The 13,784-nt window shown below is 61.3% G+C and overlaps 1 protein-coding gene across 4 annotated transcripts in view; it reads left to right on the top strand.

Moving 5' to 3' along the window:
• The window catches only part of ATP2B3 (ATPase plasma membrane Ca2+ transporting 3), a 37,715-nt gene that overhangs the window by 19,430 nt on the left and 4,501 nt on the right, over positions 1–13,784 (top strand). For 2 of the 4 annotated variants that reach the window (XM_056108681.1, XM_056108680.1), the window contains 10 exons: positions 575–809; positions 1,794–1,973; positions 2,226–2,313; positions 2,711–2,817; positions 3,794–3,985; positions 4,370–4,583; positions 5,095–5,306; positions 5,587–5,694; positions 7,795–7,977; positions 11,103–11,256. In XM_056108681.1, coding sequence (XP_055964656.1) covers positions 575–809; positions 1,794–1,973; positions 2,226–2,313; positions 2,711–2,817; positions 3,794–3,985; positions 4,370–4,583; positions 5,095–5,306; positions 5,587–5,694; positions 7,795–7,977; positions 11,103–11,256 — 1,673 coding nt within the window. The remainder of the gene's footprint in view (positions 1–574; positions 810–1,793; positions 1,974–2,225; positions 2,314–2,710; positions 2,818–3,793; positions 3,986–4,369; positions 4,584–5,094; positions 5,307–5,586; positions 5,695–7,794; positions 7,978–11,102; positions 11,257–13,784) is intronic. The other 2 variants (XM_056108679.1, XM_056108678.1) reach the window with 1 other exon arrangement.

The following is a 13,784-nucleotide window of genomic DNA, read 5'->3' as shown; positions in this document are numbered from 1 at the left end:
ACGGCCACGGTACACACCTTCATGCTCAGGGAGAGAGAGCTCCTGGGCATTCCCTCCCTGCCCTCTGCAGGCGGCCCCCTTCCCCATTTTTTGCTCCCTCCGCCCACCCAGCCCGCCTTCTGTGGCAATTTTGGGGCTCAGCAGAGCTGCACTAGCTTCTCCCAGGGATGCAAGGACCACTCCGTTCTCCAGAGGGTGCCTGACCCGTGCTCAGCACTGGTGCCTTTCAAGCCCAGAAATGCAAAGGGAAGGTGCTTCAGGATGTCGTTTCTGCCCTGGGCAGCCCTGTCCTTGATGGTCGCCAGCTGCCAGGTGTGTGATCTGCTCTGCACGAAGATGCCAGTCAGGGCCTTGAGGGCCACTTCCACGCTATCACCTCATCTTCACTTGGTAGCCACCTAACTTGCGAACCAGGTCACACACCGAGGTGCTGGGAAGAGCAGAAAACGGGGGTCCACTCACAGGCCACAACAAGCAGAACGCCTCTACCCCCACAGAAAGCCCTCTGCCTCTTGCAGGGCAGTGCGGTTCCCCCTGGGCTCAGGGACCCCTCTCTGGCCCGGCTCCCCTGCAGGTGCACCAACATCTTAAACAGCAACGGGGAGTTGCGTGGCTTCCGGCCACGAGACCGGGAAGACATGGTGAAGAAGATCATTGAGCCCATGGCGTGTGATGGCCTGCGCACCATCTGCATCGCTTACCGGGACTTTGCGGCCACCCAGGAGCCAGACTGGGACAACGAGAACGAGGTGGTTGGCGAGCTCACCTGCATCGCCGTCGTAGGCATCGAAGACCCTGTGCGGCCCGAGGTCAGGCAGCGCTCCCTGCTCTGGGACTAGCAGCACCAGCCTGGGGGAGCCACTTGGGGTCCTAAACCAGACCCTATGCATAGCCCTGGCCCAGAGCTGGTGCCAGGCTCGTGGTGGCCACATGGTGGCAGCACCAAGGCACTCGGCGCCTCCCCTGCTCAGACGCCTGCACACCTGAGACTTGCAGAGCTGGAGAGTCAGTACACATTTTTAGGGGCTCGGGATCCAAGTCCCCAGTACCTGCGGCTGGAATCGGGGCCTGTGACTGGATCCTCATGGTGCCGCTCGTCTGCTCCTGCACACTCCCTCCCTCCGTAGTCCGAGGACCCTCAGCATGCCTGGACTCCCACGTGTATCAGCACCCCACCTGACTCCTGGCCCTCACTTCACCAGGCCCCGTTGTCCTGCTGGGGGCCCGGGCACAGAGCAGGAAGCTGGAACCCCTAGGGTGCACCATGCCTGAGCACTGAGCCTCCCTTCTCTCCCCTTCAGCCTCCCAGGCACTATCTGTCCCCACTGAGAGTGCACTTGGGGTGCAGTCACCCACCTCCTCTTGTTGGGGTGCTGTACCCATCTGGCAGTGGCTCTTAGATCTCTGGCACTGAGACCCAACCTTTCTAGAAGCCAAACGAGAGGTGAAGGTCTTGGGCCAAACTTCTGGTCCCAAGGAGGTATCCTCAGGGCCCCAGGATATCTGGTCCCAGCAGACACCCCACTCGGCACCTCTGAGTGTCCACTTGCTAGCTGGACATGAGCTGAAAGATCCGGGTGCTCCCAGGCCCCTTCTCTCAGCTAGGACGACATTAGGGCAGGAGCTGGGCCCTGAGAAGTGATGGAGATGCCCCTTCACTGCCCATTGGGCCTACTGTTCTGGCACACAGGCCTTCGTGAGGACCTTGCAGCCTTCTGGGGGTCCTTCACATGAATATTTCCCCCCACCCCTACGGCCCTGCTCTCGCCCCAACCACCCTTGGTCTCTCCCAGGTTCCGGAAGCGATCCGTAAATGTCAGCGTGCGGGCATCACGGTGCGCATGGTCACCGGCGACAACATCAACACGGCCCGGGCCATCGCCGCCAAGTGCGGCATCATCCACCCCGGAGAGGACTTCCTGTGCCTGGAGGGCAAGGAGTTCAACCGGCGCATCCGCAACGAGAAGGGCGAGGTACTGGCCGCCACCGCCCGGTGCCTGCAGCCCAACTGGCCTGCCGCTCCCCTCCTCTCACCCACGGCCCTGCTCTGCCCGCCCGCCCTGCCACCCGCCCGAGGACCACCCCCCACCGCTGCCCAGCTGCCCCCGCCCGCTGCGCACCCTCGCACCGCCCCCCTCCCCGCTCCCACACTCACGGCTGCTAGCCCTCCCTCTGGCCGGCTGCCACCTTCCTGGGGCTCCGAGCTGCTTGCTCTTCCTTCTCAGATCGAACAGGAGCGTCTGGATAAGGTGTGGCCCAAGCTGAGGGTCCTGGCCCGATCGTCCCCCACCGACAAGCACACTCTGGTCAAAGGTAATGGAACCTCAGGCCTGTGCACAGTGCAGCAGAGGGCTGGGGCCTACCCCAGACTCAAGGGCCTCTGCTCATGACCAGCTGCTGCCACAGACTGTTCCCTTCCTATGCCTCGGTTTTTCCAACAGGAAAATGGGTGTCGTGGAGACCCACTCACAGGCCAACATGCCAGGCCAGGCTTCCCTGATAACAAATTTTTGGCATTGCTTGGTAGAGGCTGTGGTCTCCTCCGAGCAGAAACCTGAGCCCCACCCAGCGCACTCCTGGGCCCAGGGCCTCCAACCAAAGCCCACCTGTGTGGAAGCTCTAGGGTGGCGGTGGGTAGAGGGGCCAGGGTTGCCCCCAGTAGTGCCCCACCCAGCCACAGGGCAACTGGCAGCCCCACTCTGTGCCCCAGGCATCATCGACAGCACCAGTGGTGACCAGCGACAAGTGGTGGCCGTAACCGGGGATGGCACGAATGATGGGCCTGCCCTCAAGAAGGCAGACGTGGGCTTCGCCATGGTAAGAGGCACGGGGAGTTACATGCCTGTCAGCCAAGTACCTTCCTGTCCAGGGCTCCCTTCCTGGGCTCTGCCAGGCAGTCCAAGATGCTCAGAGGCTGAGAGAGGACTGAGCACTCAGCTCATGCTGACGCCCTGGGTTCGCTCCTGGCACTGCCAAAAATCGAAACCAAACACAGGGGTTGGAGCAGTAGGACAGGGTATGGCAGTTGCCTGGCATGTAGCCGACCCTGCTTTGATACCTGGCACCACAGAGTCCCCTGATAACCACGAGGAGTCATTCCTGAATACAGAACCAGGAGTAAGTCCTGAGCACCAGTGAGTGTGGTCCCCAAATCCAAAAGATATTTGGGATGTCATTGGGGCTGGTCCTTTTGCGGTTGCCTCACCTCGTCCTACTGCAGTTGAAGTATTGAGACCCCGAGTGGGATGGGTGATGCCCCATATCACCTTCCGGCTGGTTCTGCTGCGCACGAAAGTGGTTCTTGGTCGTCTTGGGTAATTGCTCTGGGCCATTACTGGACGGGTGGGAGTGGGGATATTCCAGGGATCAAACTCACGGCCTTGCCCACGCCGAGCATGTGCTCCATGACTTGAGTCATGTCCCTGACCACCACGGAACTGGTTTTGCTGCCCAGTCCTGGCACTCTGCAGGGCGCTGTGCTCGGCTGCTGAAAGGGGGAACTCCGCCTGCCCTGCTCCCCACTGACTGAAATGGGGTGCCTTTCACTCGTTTAATGAAGCCAGTCCTTTCCAGAACCAGACACAGTGGGGTAGGGAGGAGCTGCAGAGAGCAAAACTAGGGTGCTCCAAACCCAGGGCTGCGGCCAGGCAGTGGCCATGGGGCATGGGTGGGTCTTTGTCACAAAGCCCCCTCCCTTTGACAGCAGACAGGAGTGGAGAGTGTGGCTAAGACTGGACTGGAGGGGTGGCAGGGCACCAGGGAAGGGGTCCCCAGGCATGTGTGTATCCCCCAGGGCATCGCGGGCACCGACGTGGCCAAGGAGGCCTCGGACATCATTCTCACCGATGACAACTTCAGCAGCATCGTCAAAGCAGTGATGTGGGGCCGCAATGTCTACGACAGCATCTCCAAGTTCCTGCAGTTCCAGCTGACGGTCAACGTGGTGGCTGTGATCGTGGCCTTCACAGGCGCCTGCATCACGCAGGTGGGCGCGGTGGCCTCCATGAGGTCAACCCCCAATTTGGAGTGAGTGGGAAGCTCTGGGGGGAGCCCAGAGCTGGGGCTGAGGGGCCCTCCCGAGGGCCAGGACGAGAGCGGGGTGTCCACTCTGCATGTCCCCCACCCTTGCAAGAGCGCCATCAGTGCACGGCCTCACCTGAGTTCCAGTGCATTTCCATCTTCCCAACTGGAGACCCAGCCCCAGCCCCGCCTCCGAAGCAGCAGATCTGATCCGCATCGGGTGCGCACTCCTGCATGGTGTTGGAGACAGTCGCCCCCAGGGTGCTTGGGTTCCTGGGGGTGACCCTGGCCACGTGTGCCCCGCGGCTGGCCGGCCCCGTTCAGACAGCACGGGCTCCACACCCTGCAGGACTCGCCTCTCAAAGCCGTGCAGATGCTGTGGGTGAACCTCATCATGGACACATTTGCCTCACTGGCCCTGGCCACAGAGCCACCCACCGAGGCGCTGCTGCTGCGGAAGCCATATGGGCGGGACCAGCCGCTCATCTCCCGCACCATGATGAAGAACATTGTGGGCCACGCTGCCTACCAGCTCACCATCATCTTCACGCTGCTCTTCGTGGGTACGTCCCAGGCAGCGGCCTCAGGAGCCCAACCCTGCGAGGACCCCGCCTGCCCTCCCTCCCCAAGGCCCTCTCTCTGTGTGTCTGCAGCCCCATCCATGGAGTTACACCCCACATTTCTCCAGGAGACACTGAGCACAGTGCTCAGCCGGAAGTGGGGGGACAGAGAAGGGGCAAAGGGAAGGCAGAGAAGAGGGGCTGGGGGAGGCCAGTGAGCGGGCCCTTTGCTCCTGGAGAGCCTTCTGTGTCCTGCCTGGCCTCTGAGGACTGTTCTTTGATGCTGGGCATCTGAGTTGCAGGTATGTGGGTCTGTGGCCCCTGTTGTGGGCACCCCTGGATCGCAGGAGGCACGGGGGTGCCATTGCCTGCCAGCCACTGGGATTGCTGCCCCAGCCAGGCCACTCAGGGGCCCAGAGCCTGCTGACCTCCTTGCTTTCCCCACCCTCGGACTGGGGGCACTGGTGGCAGCCTGGCGAGATGGTGGCTGCGGCCTGATGCCCCGGGCTTGCAGGGGAGCTGTTCTTTGACATCGACAGCGGGAGGAACGCGCCGCTGCATTCGCCGCCATCCGAGCATTACACCATCATCTTCAACACGTTCGTGCTGATGCAGCTCTTCAACGAGATCAATGCGCGCAAGATCCACGGCGAGCGCAACGTCTTCCGTGGCGTCTTCAGCAACCCCATCTTCTGCGGCATCGTGCTGGGCACCTTTGCTATCCAGGTGGGCCACCCATGCTCCCGAAGCTTCTCTGGAAACTCCCCATTACCGTGCTTCCCGGTTCCTCTCAGTCCCCCGAGGGGGGCTGCCAGGACATGGGGTACCGAGAAGCACATGGCAGGTGGCGTTGGAGACGGGGGGGCTTCAGTGAGGTCTTCCAGGCAGGCCGAGGGCGTGCGAGGTTGGCGAGTTCCAGGGCTAGGGATAGTGGCCTGGAGGTCGGGTGCACTGAGCCGAGGAGAAGGGGCTCAGGCTGTGGGTCCTTCCCCTCCCCCCCCCACAGATCATCATCGTCCAGTTTGGCGGGAAGCCTTTCAGCTGCTCCCCGCTGTCCACGGAGCAGTGGCTCTGGTGTCTGTTCGTTGGTATTGGGGAGCTGCTCTGGGGTCAGGTGAGTGTTGGCCTTATGACAGCTCTGGGGACATGCCAGGTACAAGGCTCCGACTGACAGTTGTCACCCCCACCCTGGTCGCCACATGGAGTCCCTGTGCTCTCATGGTGCCCATGCACAGCTCTTTGAGTTGTGACATCAGTGCCAGAGCCAGCTCAAGCCATGTGGGCAGGATGAAGCCTCCATCCTTTTTTGTCTCCACTGAGGTCCCCTTGGATGTCCTGCTCCGGAACCATCAATAACTCATCACCCCTTTCTGCCACTTCCGTTGTATCCTTCTAGATCATTCCACCCCAGCCTGCACTGAACTGCCCCCAGTCAGAATCCACCAATATTCCATCTTCCCGCTGAGGCACAGCCATGAGCTGTCTGTGGTCACCTGCTGGGCCTCAGCCTGCTTGATCCTTGACTATCTTCACAGCCATGTCTGTCTTGGTCCCTGCTTGGCTGTTTCTCCTCCAGCTGTCTCCCTCCCATCGTTACTTCTTCTTGCCTCCCAGGCCACAATATGTGGCCCTTGGCTAGGCCAGGCTACTAATGAACCACTCATGTTCTGACTGCCCCCTGCTGGCCGCTGCCGGACTCCCACTGTCTCTTTCCTTGGCTCCCCCTATGGGCTCCATGGCTTATCCCCAACTCCCAAGGTGCTTTGCTCCGAGTTCCCTCTGGTGCTTCGGGAATTTAGCCATGACTCTGGAGACATCCTCCTGTCCTTCCCTCCCAATCACTCCCATCTTGCTCTGTCCCTGAATGTCCTCTGGAAGCTTCCTTCTTCCAGGCACCTGGGATAGCACGTGTGCTGTCACCTCTCCTCCTGTCCTATGCTGACAGCAGGCTGCACAGCACAGCCCTCAGCCAGCCGGCCACAGCCCTGCCTCTGCTAACGGGCATCGGCGGCCCAGCGCAGCCAGGCCAGGCTTTGCCCACGAACCCTCCAGGGCTGCGACCCGCTGCCCGTGAGCCAGGTGGCCTCAGACTGCACCAGACGGAACTTCGGGGGCTGCCCTAGGAAAAGGGCCTTGTGGGAATGGGACATACAGATCCACCTTCCCTTCCAGCTCATCACCGCATTGCCGTAGGTGCACCCTGTCACCCACCGAGTTCAGCCTCGCCTGGCCGCTTCCTGTGTGTAGCAATAAAGTATCTTTGACGATAGTTTGTGCGTTGTTTCCGGGTGCCCTGGGCCACTGACACTCTCCAGACGTCAGGCCCTCGCCTACGGGTCAGCTCATGTGCCCGATACTGGCAGTGGGGGGCCTGAGAACCGACGTGGAATGACCGTGCAAACCCCTCTCTTCTGTGCGAAGGATTGCAGGTCTACAAGGCAACTTCCTCTGTCTGGCCCCTGTTTGGCCCATTGCTCCCTTTCCAAACTCAGCCTTGAGGCCCTGGAAATCCCCCTTCTTTGAGCCAACAAGCAGAACGTGTCCCCCAACTTTTATCCAAGGCGGATCCCACCACCCCACTTCACCCTCCATTATCCAGCCTCCCCCCTGCTCCCTCCAGACAATGTCATGAAGACCTTTCTAGACTCACTGCAAATTACTGTACTCAGACTTGCAGTTTGGGACAGCCAAACAAGGGTTGTATGTATTTTGATTTGGTTTCAGGGCCATACCTGGTGCTTCCTCCTGGCTCTGTGCTCAGGGGTCACTCCTGGTGGGGGTTCGGGGACCATATGGGATACCAGGAATTGAACTGGGGTTCGCTTTATGCAAGGCAAGCACACTGCAGGCTGTGCTATTGGTCTGGGGGAATCGGGCTGGGGAGTGGCCGAAGGAAGGGCAGGATCTAGGCGGCTGCCCCAGTCACACTCATCCCTGTTGGTGACACCATCCGCAGCCCTCAGATTAAGGGCTATGGAAGCTCGCCCCCCCCCAATTCATTTGTCCACCAAGAGTGCTCCTAGGCTAGGCATGTCCTGCACACCATCTGGGTCCTGCAAACCCACATCGTCACTGCCCAGGGCCCATGCAGTCCCTGAAACACAGAGAGGAATGGCCACTGCGTCCTGTGTGTCAGCACCTAGGGACCATGGCCATGGCGAGCAGCGGGGGTGCGTCTGTCCTGACTCTGCCCACATCCTGTGCCCATGCCCAGGTCATTGCCACCATCCCCAGCAGCCAGCTCAAGTGCCTGAAGGAAGCGGGGCATGGGCCAGGCAAGGACGACATGCTGGATGAGGAGCTGGCAGAGGGTGAGGAGGAGATTGACCATGCCGAGCGCGAGCTGCGCAGAGGCCAGATCCTCTGGTTCCGGGGCCTCAACCGCATCCAGACGCAGGTAGGCTGCCTACAGGGAGACACCCCAATCCCCACCCCCACCCCTCACGGGGAGGTGCCTCTGAGCAGGAGCAGCAGAGGGTCGGGCGCAGGGACCCTCTGCTGGCCTCCTCCTGCTGGGCCGCCTGCCCTAGCGGCAGGAAGTGCCCTCGGGGCTCCTTGCCCATCTCTACTGGCTCTGGTGAGCTCCCGATCATGGGGTGCTCCAGTGGGTTCTGTGGCAAGATTTTGCTTGGGAAGTGGATTCAAGCGCTAGGGGCTGTCCTTCCTGCCATCTAAACCTCTGGCTTCCGGCCGTGCAGCCAGGGGCCACGGACCCCCGCCAGAGCACCTCCTGGCTTCACTCTCCGCCCCCAATTCTTCTCAGCCCACTGCCTTGCCAGAACATTCCATCCTCGCTCTCTGTCTGCCTCTGGGCCTGTCCTGTTCGCTGCTAGGCTGGGCCAACCCCGCACGTCCCTCCGCTTCCTCACGTGCGGGCGGCTCTGCTGTTCCCTCTCGGCTCACGGCCTGCGGCTCCCCTTTGCTTGCCTGGCGTCCTGCCCTCCCTCCACACCCTTTCTGCTCTGCTAAAGAGCCCACAGAGCCCAGGGTGCCGGGTCTAGCCGGGCAGGGGAGCCGGTAAAGGCCATCAGCTTCCAGTCCCTCCATCCTTCCCACCTCCTGCACCTGACCAGGAGCCCCGACTCCTGCGCCGTCACTGTCCCAACAGCAGCTGGGAGCCAGCCCAGGCCGTTCCCGATGTCCCTATGCACCTGACACAGCGGCATGCCCACATGGGCTCCCCTCACAAACCCATCCAGGTGCCGGCTGCCTCAGCTCGCTGCTGCCCCCTGCAGCCTGCCCGTAGTATGGCTCGGCTCAGGACCAGCCTTGATTCTTTCTCCCCTGGGGTATGCAGCCAGGGATTTAGGACGCCCCTGAGACCTCCCCAGGCACAGCGCCAGGCACAGCCCCCATGTTCCCACCTACACCAGAAGCCTTTGTCCAGTTCGGTCCCTTGAGGTGCTCATGCCACCTGTCTCCGTGCAGAAGGAGCAGTCCTGGTCCCTGGCAGCTGAGACCCACACCCCAAGTCTGTGCTCTTAGCCTCAGGTGGAGCAGGAAGACCAGGGACACTCCCAAGCCGCAGCACCCCACGAGGAGCTTGGGGTCCCATCAGGCTGGCCCCAGAAAACTAAAGTTTGTCTTTTGTTACTCCTCTTGGAAGGCGGGGGGGGGGGGCAGTGCTTTATCCCTCTGCTGGCCTCTTTGCTTCCAGGGGTGCACCCCAAGGTGGAGGGAGCTGTTCTAGTGCCCCTGCCCACCTCTGGTGATGGGGCACCCCTGTGTGCTCACAGGGACACTGGATTTCCCACCACTTCCACTGCTCACATAGATGCGAGAACCTGGGGCCCACCCCCCACGCCCACCCAGGGCTCACACGTCCTCTCTGAATGCCCCATCTCTGGGACAGTGACCATGTCCCATTGGCTTCACAACAAAAGTCAGGAACACTGAACGTGTCTGAACGCGAGGTTTTTCTGAGCATCTGTTCCTTTCCAATCAAAAGACAGACTTGAAAAGGGCAAATAAAGCCCCCAAAGGCTCCCACATGATCTGTGCGCCCTGCCCCCATCTAAAGAAATGGTTTCTAGGCAGCGCCCTAGACTTCTAGCTCCTCAGACCAGCACCTAGTCCCCTGGGTCATAGACGCCGCCAATGGGGTGCCTGTGGAGGCAACCCAGCCCTACAAACCACTACCCAGTTCATCACTGCCGCCCGCGCTGTCGCCAAACCCGCTGCGCAGCTCTTCCATCCGTACGGCTTCGGCCACTGGGCTTGGGGGGCATCTGGGGAGGGGGTGACAGGCGTTGTATGCGGGTGTCCCTCGAGGCCAGGAAAGCTCTTCCCTTCCTTTGTCACCCACAAGCTGGAGGATGTCCATCTGGGACATCATGGGCCGGGCCACCCCTGTAACGTGGCAGAGCTCAGGCGAGGTGTGGGGGCTGAAAGTGGCTGGAGCTGACCTGGCGATGCCGTCCATCTTCATCTTGGGTTGGGGGCTGAACACGCTGAGAAGCCAGGCCCCAGCAGGAACAGCACATGGCTCCTGCTTTCTACCGAGAGCCCCGTGAGCAGTAGTGCCTTCTTAGCTGAAACCCCAAAGAGGGCCACTGGCTCCCACAGCAGGCGGCCACCAGTCTCTGCCCAGTTCTTTGGGTCTGATTCATCCCCCTATCCCGGCCTCTTATGCCAATGGTGGCCTCAGGAGGTGTTTGGGGCTCTCTCCGCGTTCTTGTCTTCTGAAGACCCACTTCCCCTTTGACCCCCTTCAAATGGGATGGGGGTCCCAAAAGCCAGGCCAGAGAGTCAGTACAGAGGTCAAGGCCAAGCCCGATTCCATCTCAGCACTGCATTTGGGTCCCTAAGCACCTCCAGGAGTGATCTCGAGCACAGAATTAGGAGTAAGTCCTGACCATTGCCAGGTATGGCATGAAATACAGAGAGAGAGAGAGAAAGAGAGAGAGAGATGGAGGGAGGGAGGGAGGGAGGGAGAGAGGGAGGGAGGGAAGGAGGACAGGGGATGACATGCTTGCCTTGCATGCAGCTGAACCCCGTTTGATCCCCGGCATCCCATATGGTCCCCTGAGCACAAAGCCCCAAGGGCCGCTGCGTGTGGCCCATAAGGCAAGAATCAAGAATGTGCCGCCCCTGTCCCCCACAGGGCTGTGGGAGGTGCTTTGGGGGACCCCCTCCCACTCGCTGAGGAGTCTCACGAGCTGCACCGGGATGAGCTGGGAAGGGGGACCACCAAGGAGCAGAGTCTCCATCCCTCTCTCTAACGGGGGTGTGTCCTGTCCCTCAGGCGTGCCAGGGCAGCCAACAGGTTGACCAGTCCTGACCCGACTCAGGTATTTGTCTGAGTGGCCCGCCAGGGGCCACACCGCGCAGGGCAGTGCGGGGCATTGCTAACGGTGTGCTGTGTGCCCCAGCTAACCCCTGCTGCCGCCCTCGACGGCCATGCCCAGCCCCACGCTGCCCAGAGAGCGTCGGGGTGGCCCGAGGCTGCTGGCGCTGACCCAGTATGGCCCCTCGAGGGGACAACTGTGCAAGCCAACCTTTATCTCATTTTCTCTCCCACAGATGGAGGTAGTGAGTACCTTCAAGAGAAGCGGTTCATTTCAGGGCGCTGTGCGCCGCCGGTCCTCGGTCCTCAGCCAGCTCCATGACGTAACCAATCTTTCTAGCCCTCCTCCCGTAACTCTCTCTGCTGCCAATCCCACCAGTGCCGCTGGCAGTGAGTCTTGACTTCCCTTTGCTCTTAAATGGCCTCTGGGGGGGGAGAGTCGCCCCCGCCCGAATCTTCCTTCTCTTTTTTCCAGTCTCGCTCCCTCCGCTCGCTCGTGGCCCCGCGCAGCCCCCTCCCAGACGGTGTGTCTCTCCAAAGCCATAGTCTCCGATGAAATGTTGCCCCTCGCCAGCGCGGCTCCCATCCTGCTCTCTATCCCGTGTCGTGCTCACTGAGCACGCCTGTCGCTGGGCTTCTTTCCTTCACCTTGTGTGCCGTTCCAAGGGTTCTTCCGGTGCTACCTGGGGCCGGGACCGGGTGTGTGCAGGGGGGCAGCAGGGTGTGCGTGGGTCCAGGGCGCCTTCCGTGGGCAGAAGGGGAGGCAGGTGCCTGATCTACATCCTTTGCAGCAGAGAAACGCGGCCGCCGTCCACTGGGGGATTCCAGCAGCTTCCAGAACTTGCCCCGAGGTGGTTCCCAAAGGCAGCGGGTCCCCAGGGTGGCTGTTGCCCCAAGACAGGGCGTTAGAGGGGACCCATCCTCCCGAGCTGAACGCAGGGCACGGTGCATGTCCCCTGGGACCCCTGCTGGCACGGCGCCACTTCGTCTGCTCTTTCCAAACAGGCCTCGGGACCGAAGGTCTGCTCCTGACCTGCCCCACAACGCTTTCTCCTTCTCCAAGAAGTGGGGCAGGGACTGGCCCCTCTGCCCCGAGTTGGGAGCAAAGTGACTTTGGCAAGAAAGCCTGGGGGCTGTCCCAGAGATCTAGAAGCTTCCCTACTGCCCCCTCCCCACCTGTTCACGAAGACAAGGGGGAAGTTGTAGGCTGCCAGAGAGCACACGGACAGCTGCCCCCGGCCCCGCTTCTGCCTCTTTCCTTTCCTTTCAGTGAGCTGGCAGCTCCCATCTCCGAGAAGGCCCCGCCCCGGACTCTGCCAAGTGCTTTTTGCGTGATTTCTTCTTCCCCCTTTTTTCTTTCATCTTGTCTTCTTATTCGTCGTCTTCTTGTTTGTTTGGTTTTTTTTTAGGAACTGGTGAGAGGTCCCCGGTAGGGCGTGCCCCTCCCTCTTGGTTTAAGCGGTCCTTTAGGGAAGGGGTGAGGGTGCCGTGTCCCCTGCGCCTTCACCCCAGGCCATTCCCCGACCAGCCCACCGTATACTCAACGGGGGTCCCTCAGCTTTGGGTCACAGCACCGCAGAGGCCTGCAGGAGGTCCCAGTCAAGAATGTCCCAAGCACCCACCCCCACGAACAAAGAACAATGAGGGACGAGGATCCATCCCTCTCCTTTTCTTTGCCATCTGTCTCTCTGCGCTTCCTGTCTGTCTGTCTCTCCATCTGACCATCCAGTGACTTGGGGAGAAGGTGGCTGACACAGCCCCCACTCTGCCTGGCCCCCAGCTCTGATGCGTCCCGCCCAGGACCAGCGAGGGTCTTGTTGGCTACGTTCTTCCCCCACACCCCCTATGTCCCACCCTGGGAAGCCTCTCTCTCCTTCCTCGGCTCCTAGCCATCTGTCCCTGCACCTCCAGGAGCACGTGGTGCGGTAAGTACCGGGGCACATGTCCCGATCCTCGCCAGGACCCAGCCGTGAAACCAGGGTTCCCAGGGAGTAGCCACTCCGAGCTGCGAGAACCCTGAGCAAGCCACTGGCGCCCCCATCCACAGCGGACAAATTGAGGAGGCCTGGCGGCTGAGTTGGGGCTGGCCCCTGGCCTGCACCCTGCAGGGAGAAGGTCAGGGCAGAGTGCCCAGCATTGTGCAGAAGCAGCCGGAAACGGAAGCGCCATGACCACTTGATACTGCCCTAGGTGAAAGCCTTGTGTGCCCAGGAGCTGGAGAGCCAGTGCTCCTCGTTCCACGTGTCCCGCTGAGAACTTCACTCTCTAGGCCAGAGACCCACAAAGCATCAATGCTAGGAGCAGTGGCACAGCGACATTGGATGCTGGGGAGGACGGAGCCCAGCAGGCAGCGTGACACAGTGCTCCCTGGGGCTCCACGGGCCACATGTGTGCCTGCCCCACCTTTCCTGGTGACTCTGAACCCCCAGGCCTCCTCTGCCATGTCCACCCACATGCCGTTGCCATTTTCACCACTGTGCCCAGTCTCGGGCTCTCCTCCATCACTCAGCCTGGTCCCCTCCCCTGGTCCCCACCTAACTTTCTGGGGTTGGGGTGATGAGAAGTCCCGCCCCCGGCCGGGTGTGTGGCAGCCACCCTGGTTCCGAACTGACCACATACACAAAAATTGCGAACTCAGCATCCCTCCTCCCAGCGGGGTGTCAGGACCCCAAGATGCAACCAGCCACGGGTTTCTGCTCAATTTACCTGTATGCAGTGGGCAGCGGCCGAGATGCTGGCCAAAGGGATGGCACAGGTGGGGTGGGGTGGGGTGGGGGATCTTCACTGGCAATGCGAAGTCCTTGCATCCACCGTGGCCCTGTGGGTGGTGCTGCTGCTCCGGCCTTTCAGCCTGTGGTGGGCGAGGCGCCTTTCTCGGTTCTCAGCGGCACTGGCCATTTGGCTGGACTCTGACTGTG

The sequence above is a fragment of the Sorex fumeus genome, unplaced genomic scaffold (genome assembly GCF_029834395.1).
Source record: "Sorex fumeus unplaced genomic scaffold, SorFum_2.1 ptg000232l, whole genome shotgun sequence".
NCBI lineage: Eukaryota > Metazoa > Chordata > Mammalia > Eulipotyphla > Soricidae > Sorex > Sorex fumeus.
This window is presented reverse-complemented; position numbering and strand designations above follow the sequence as displayed.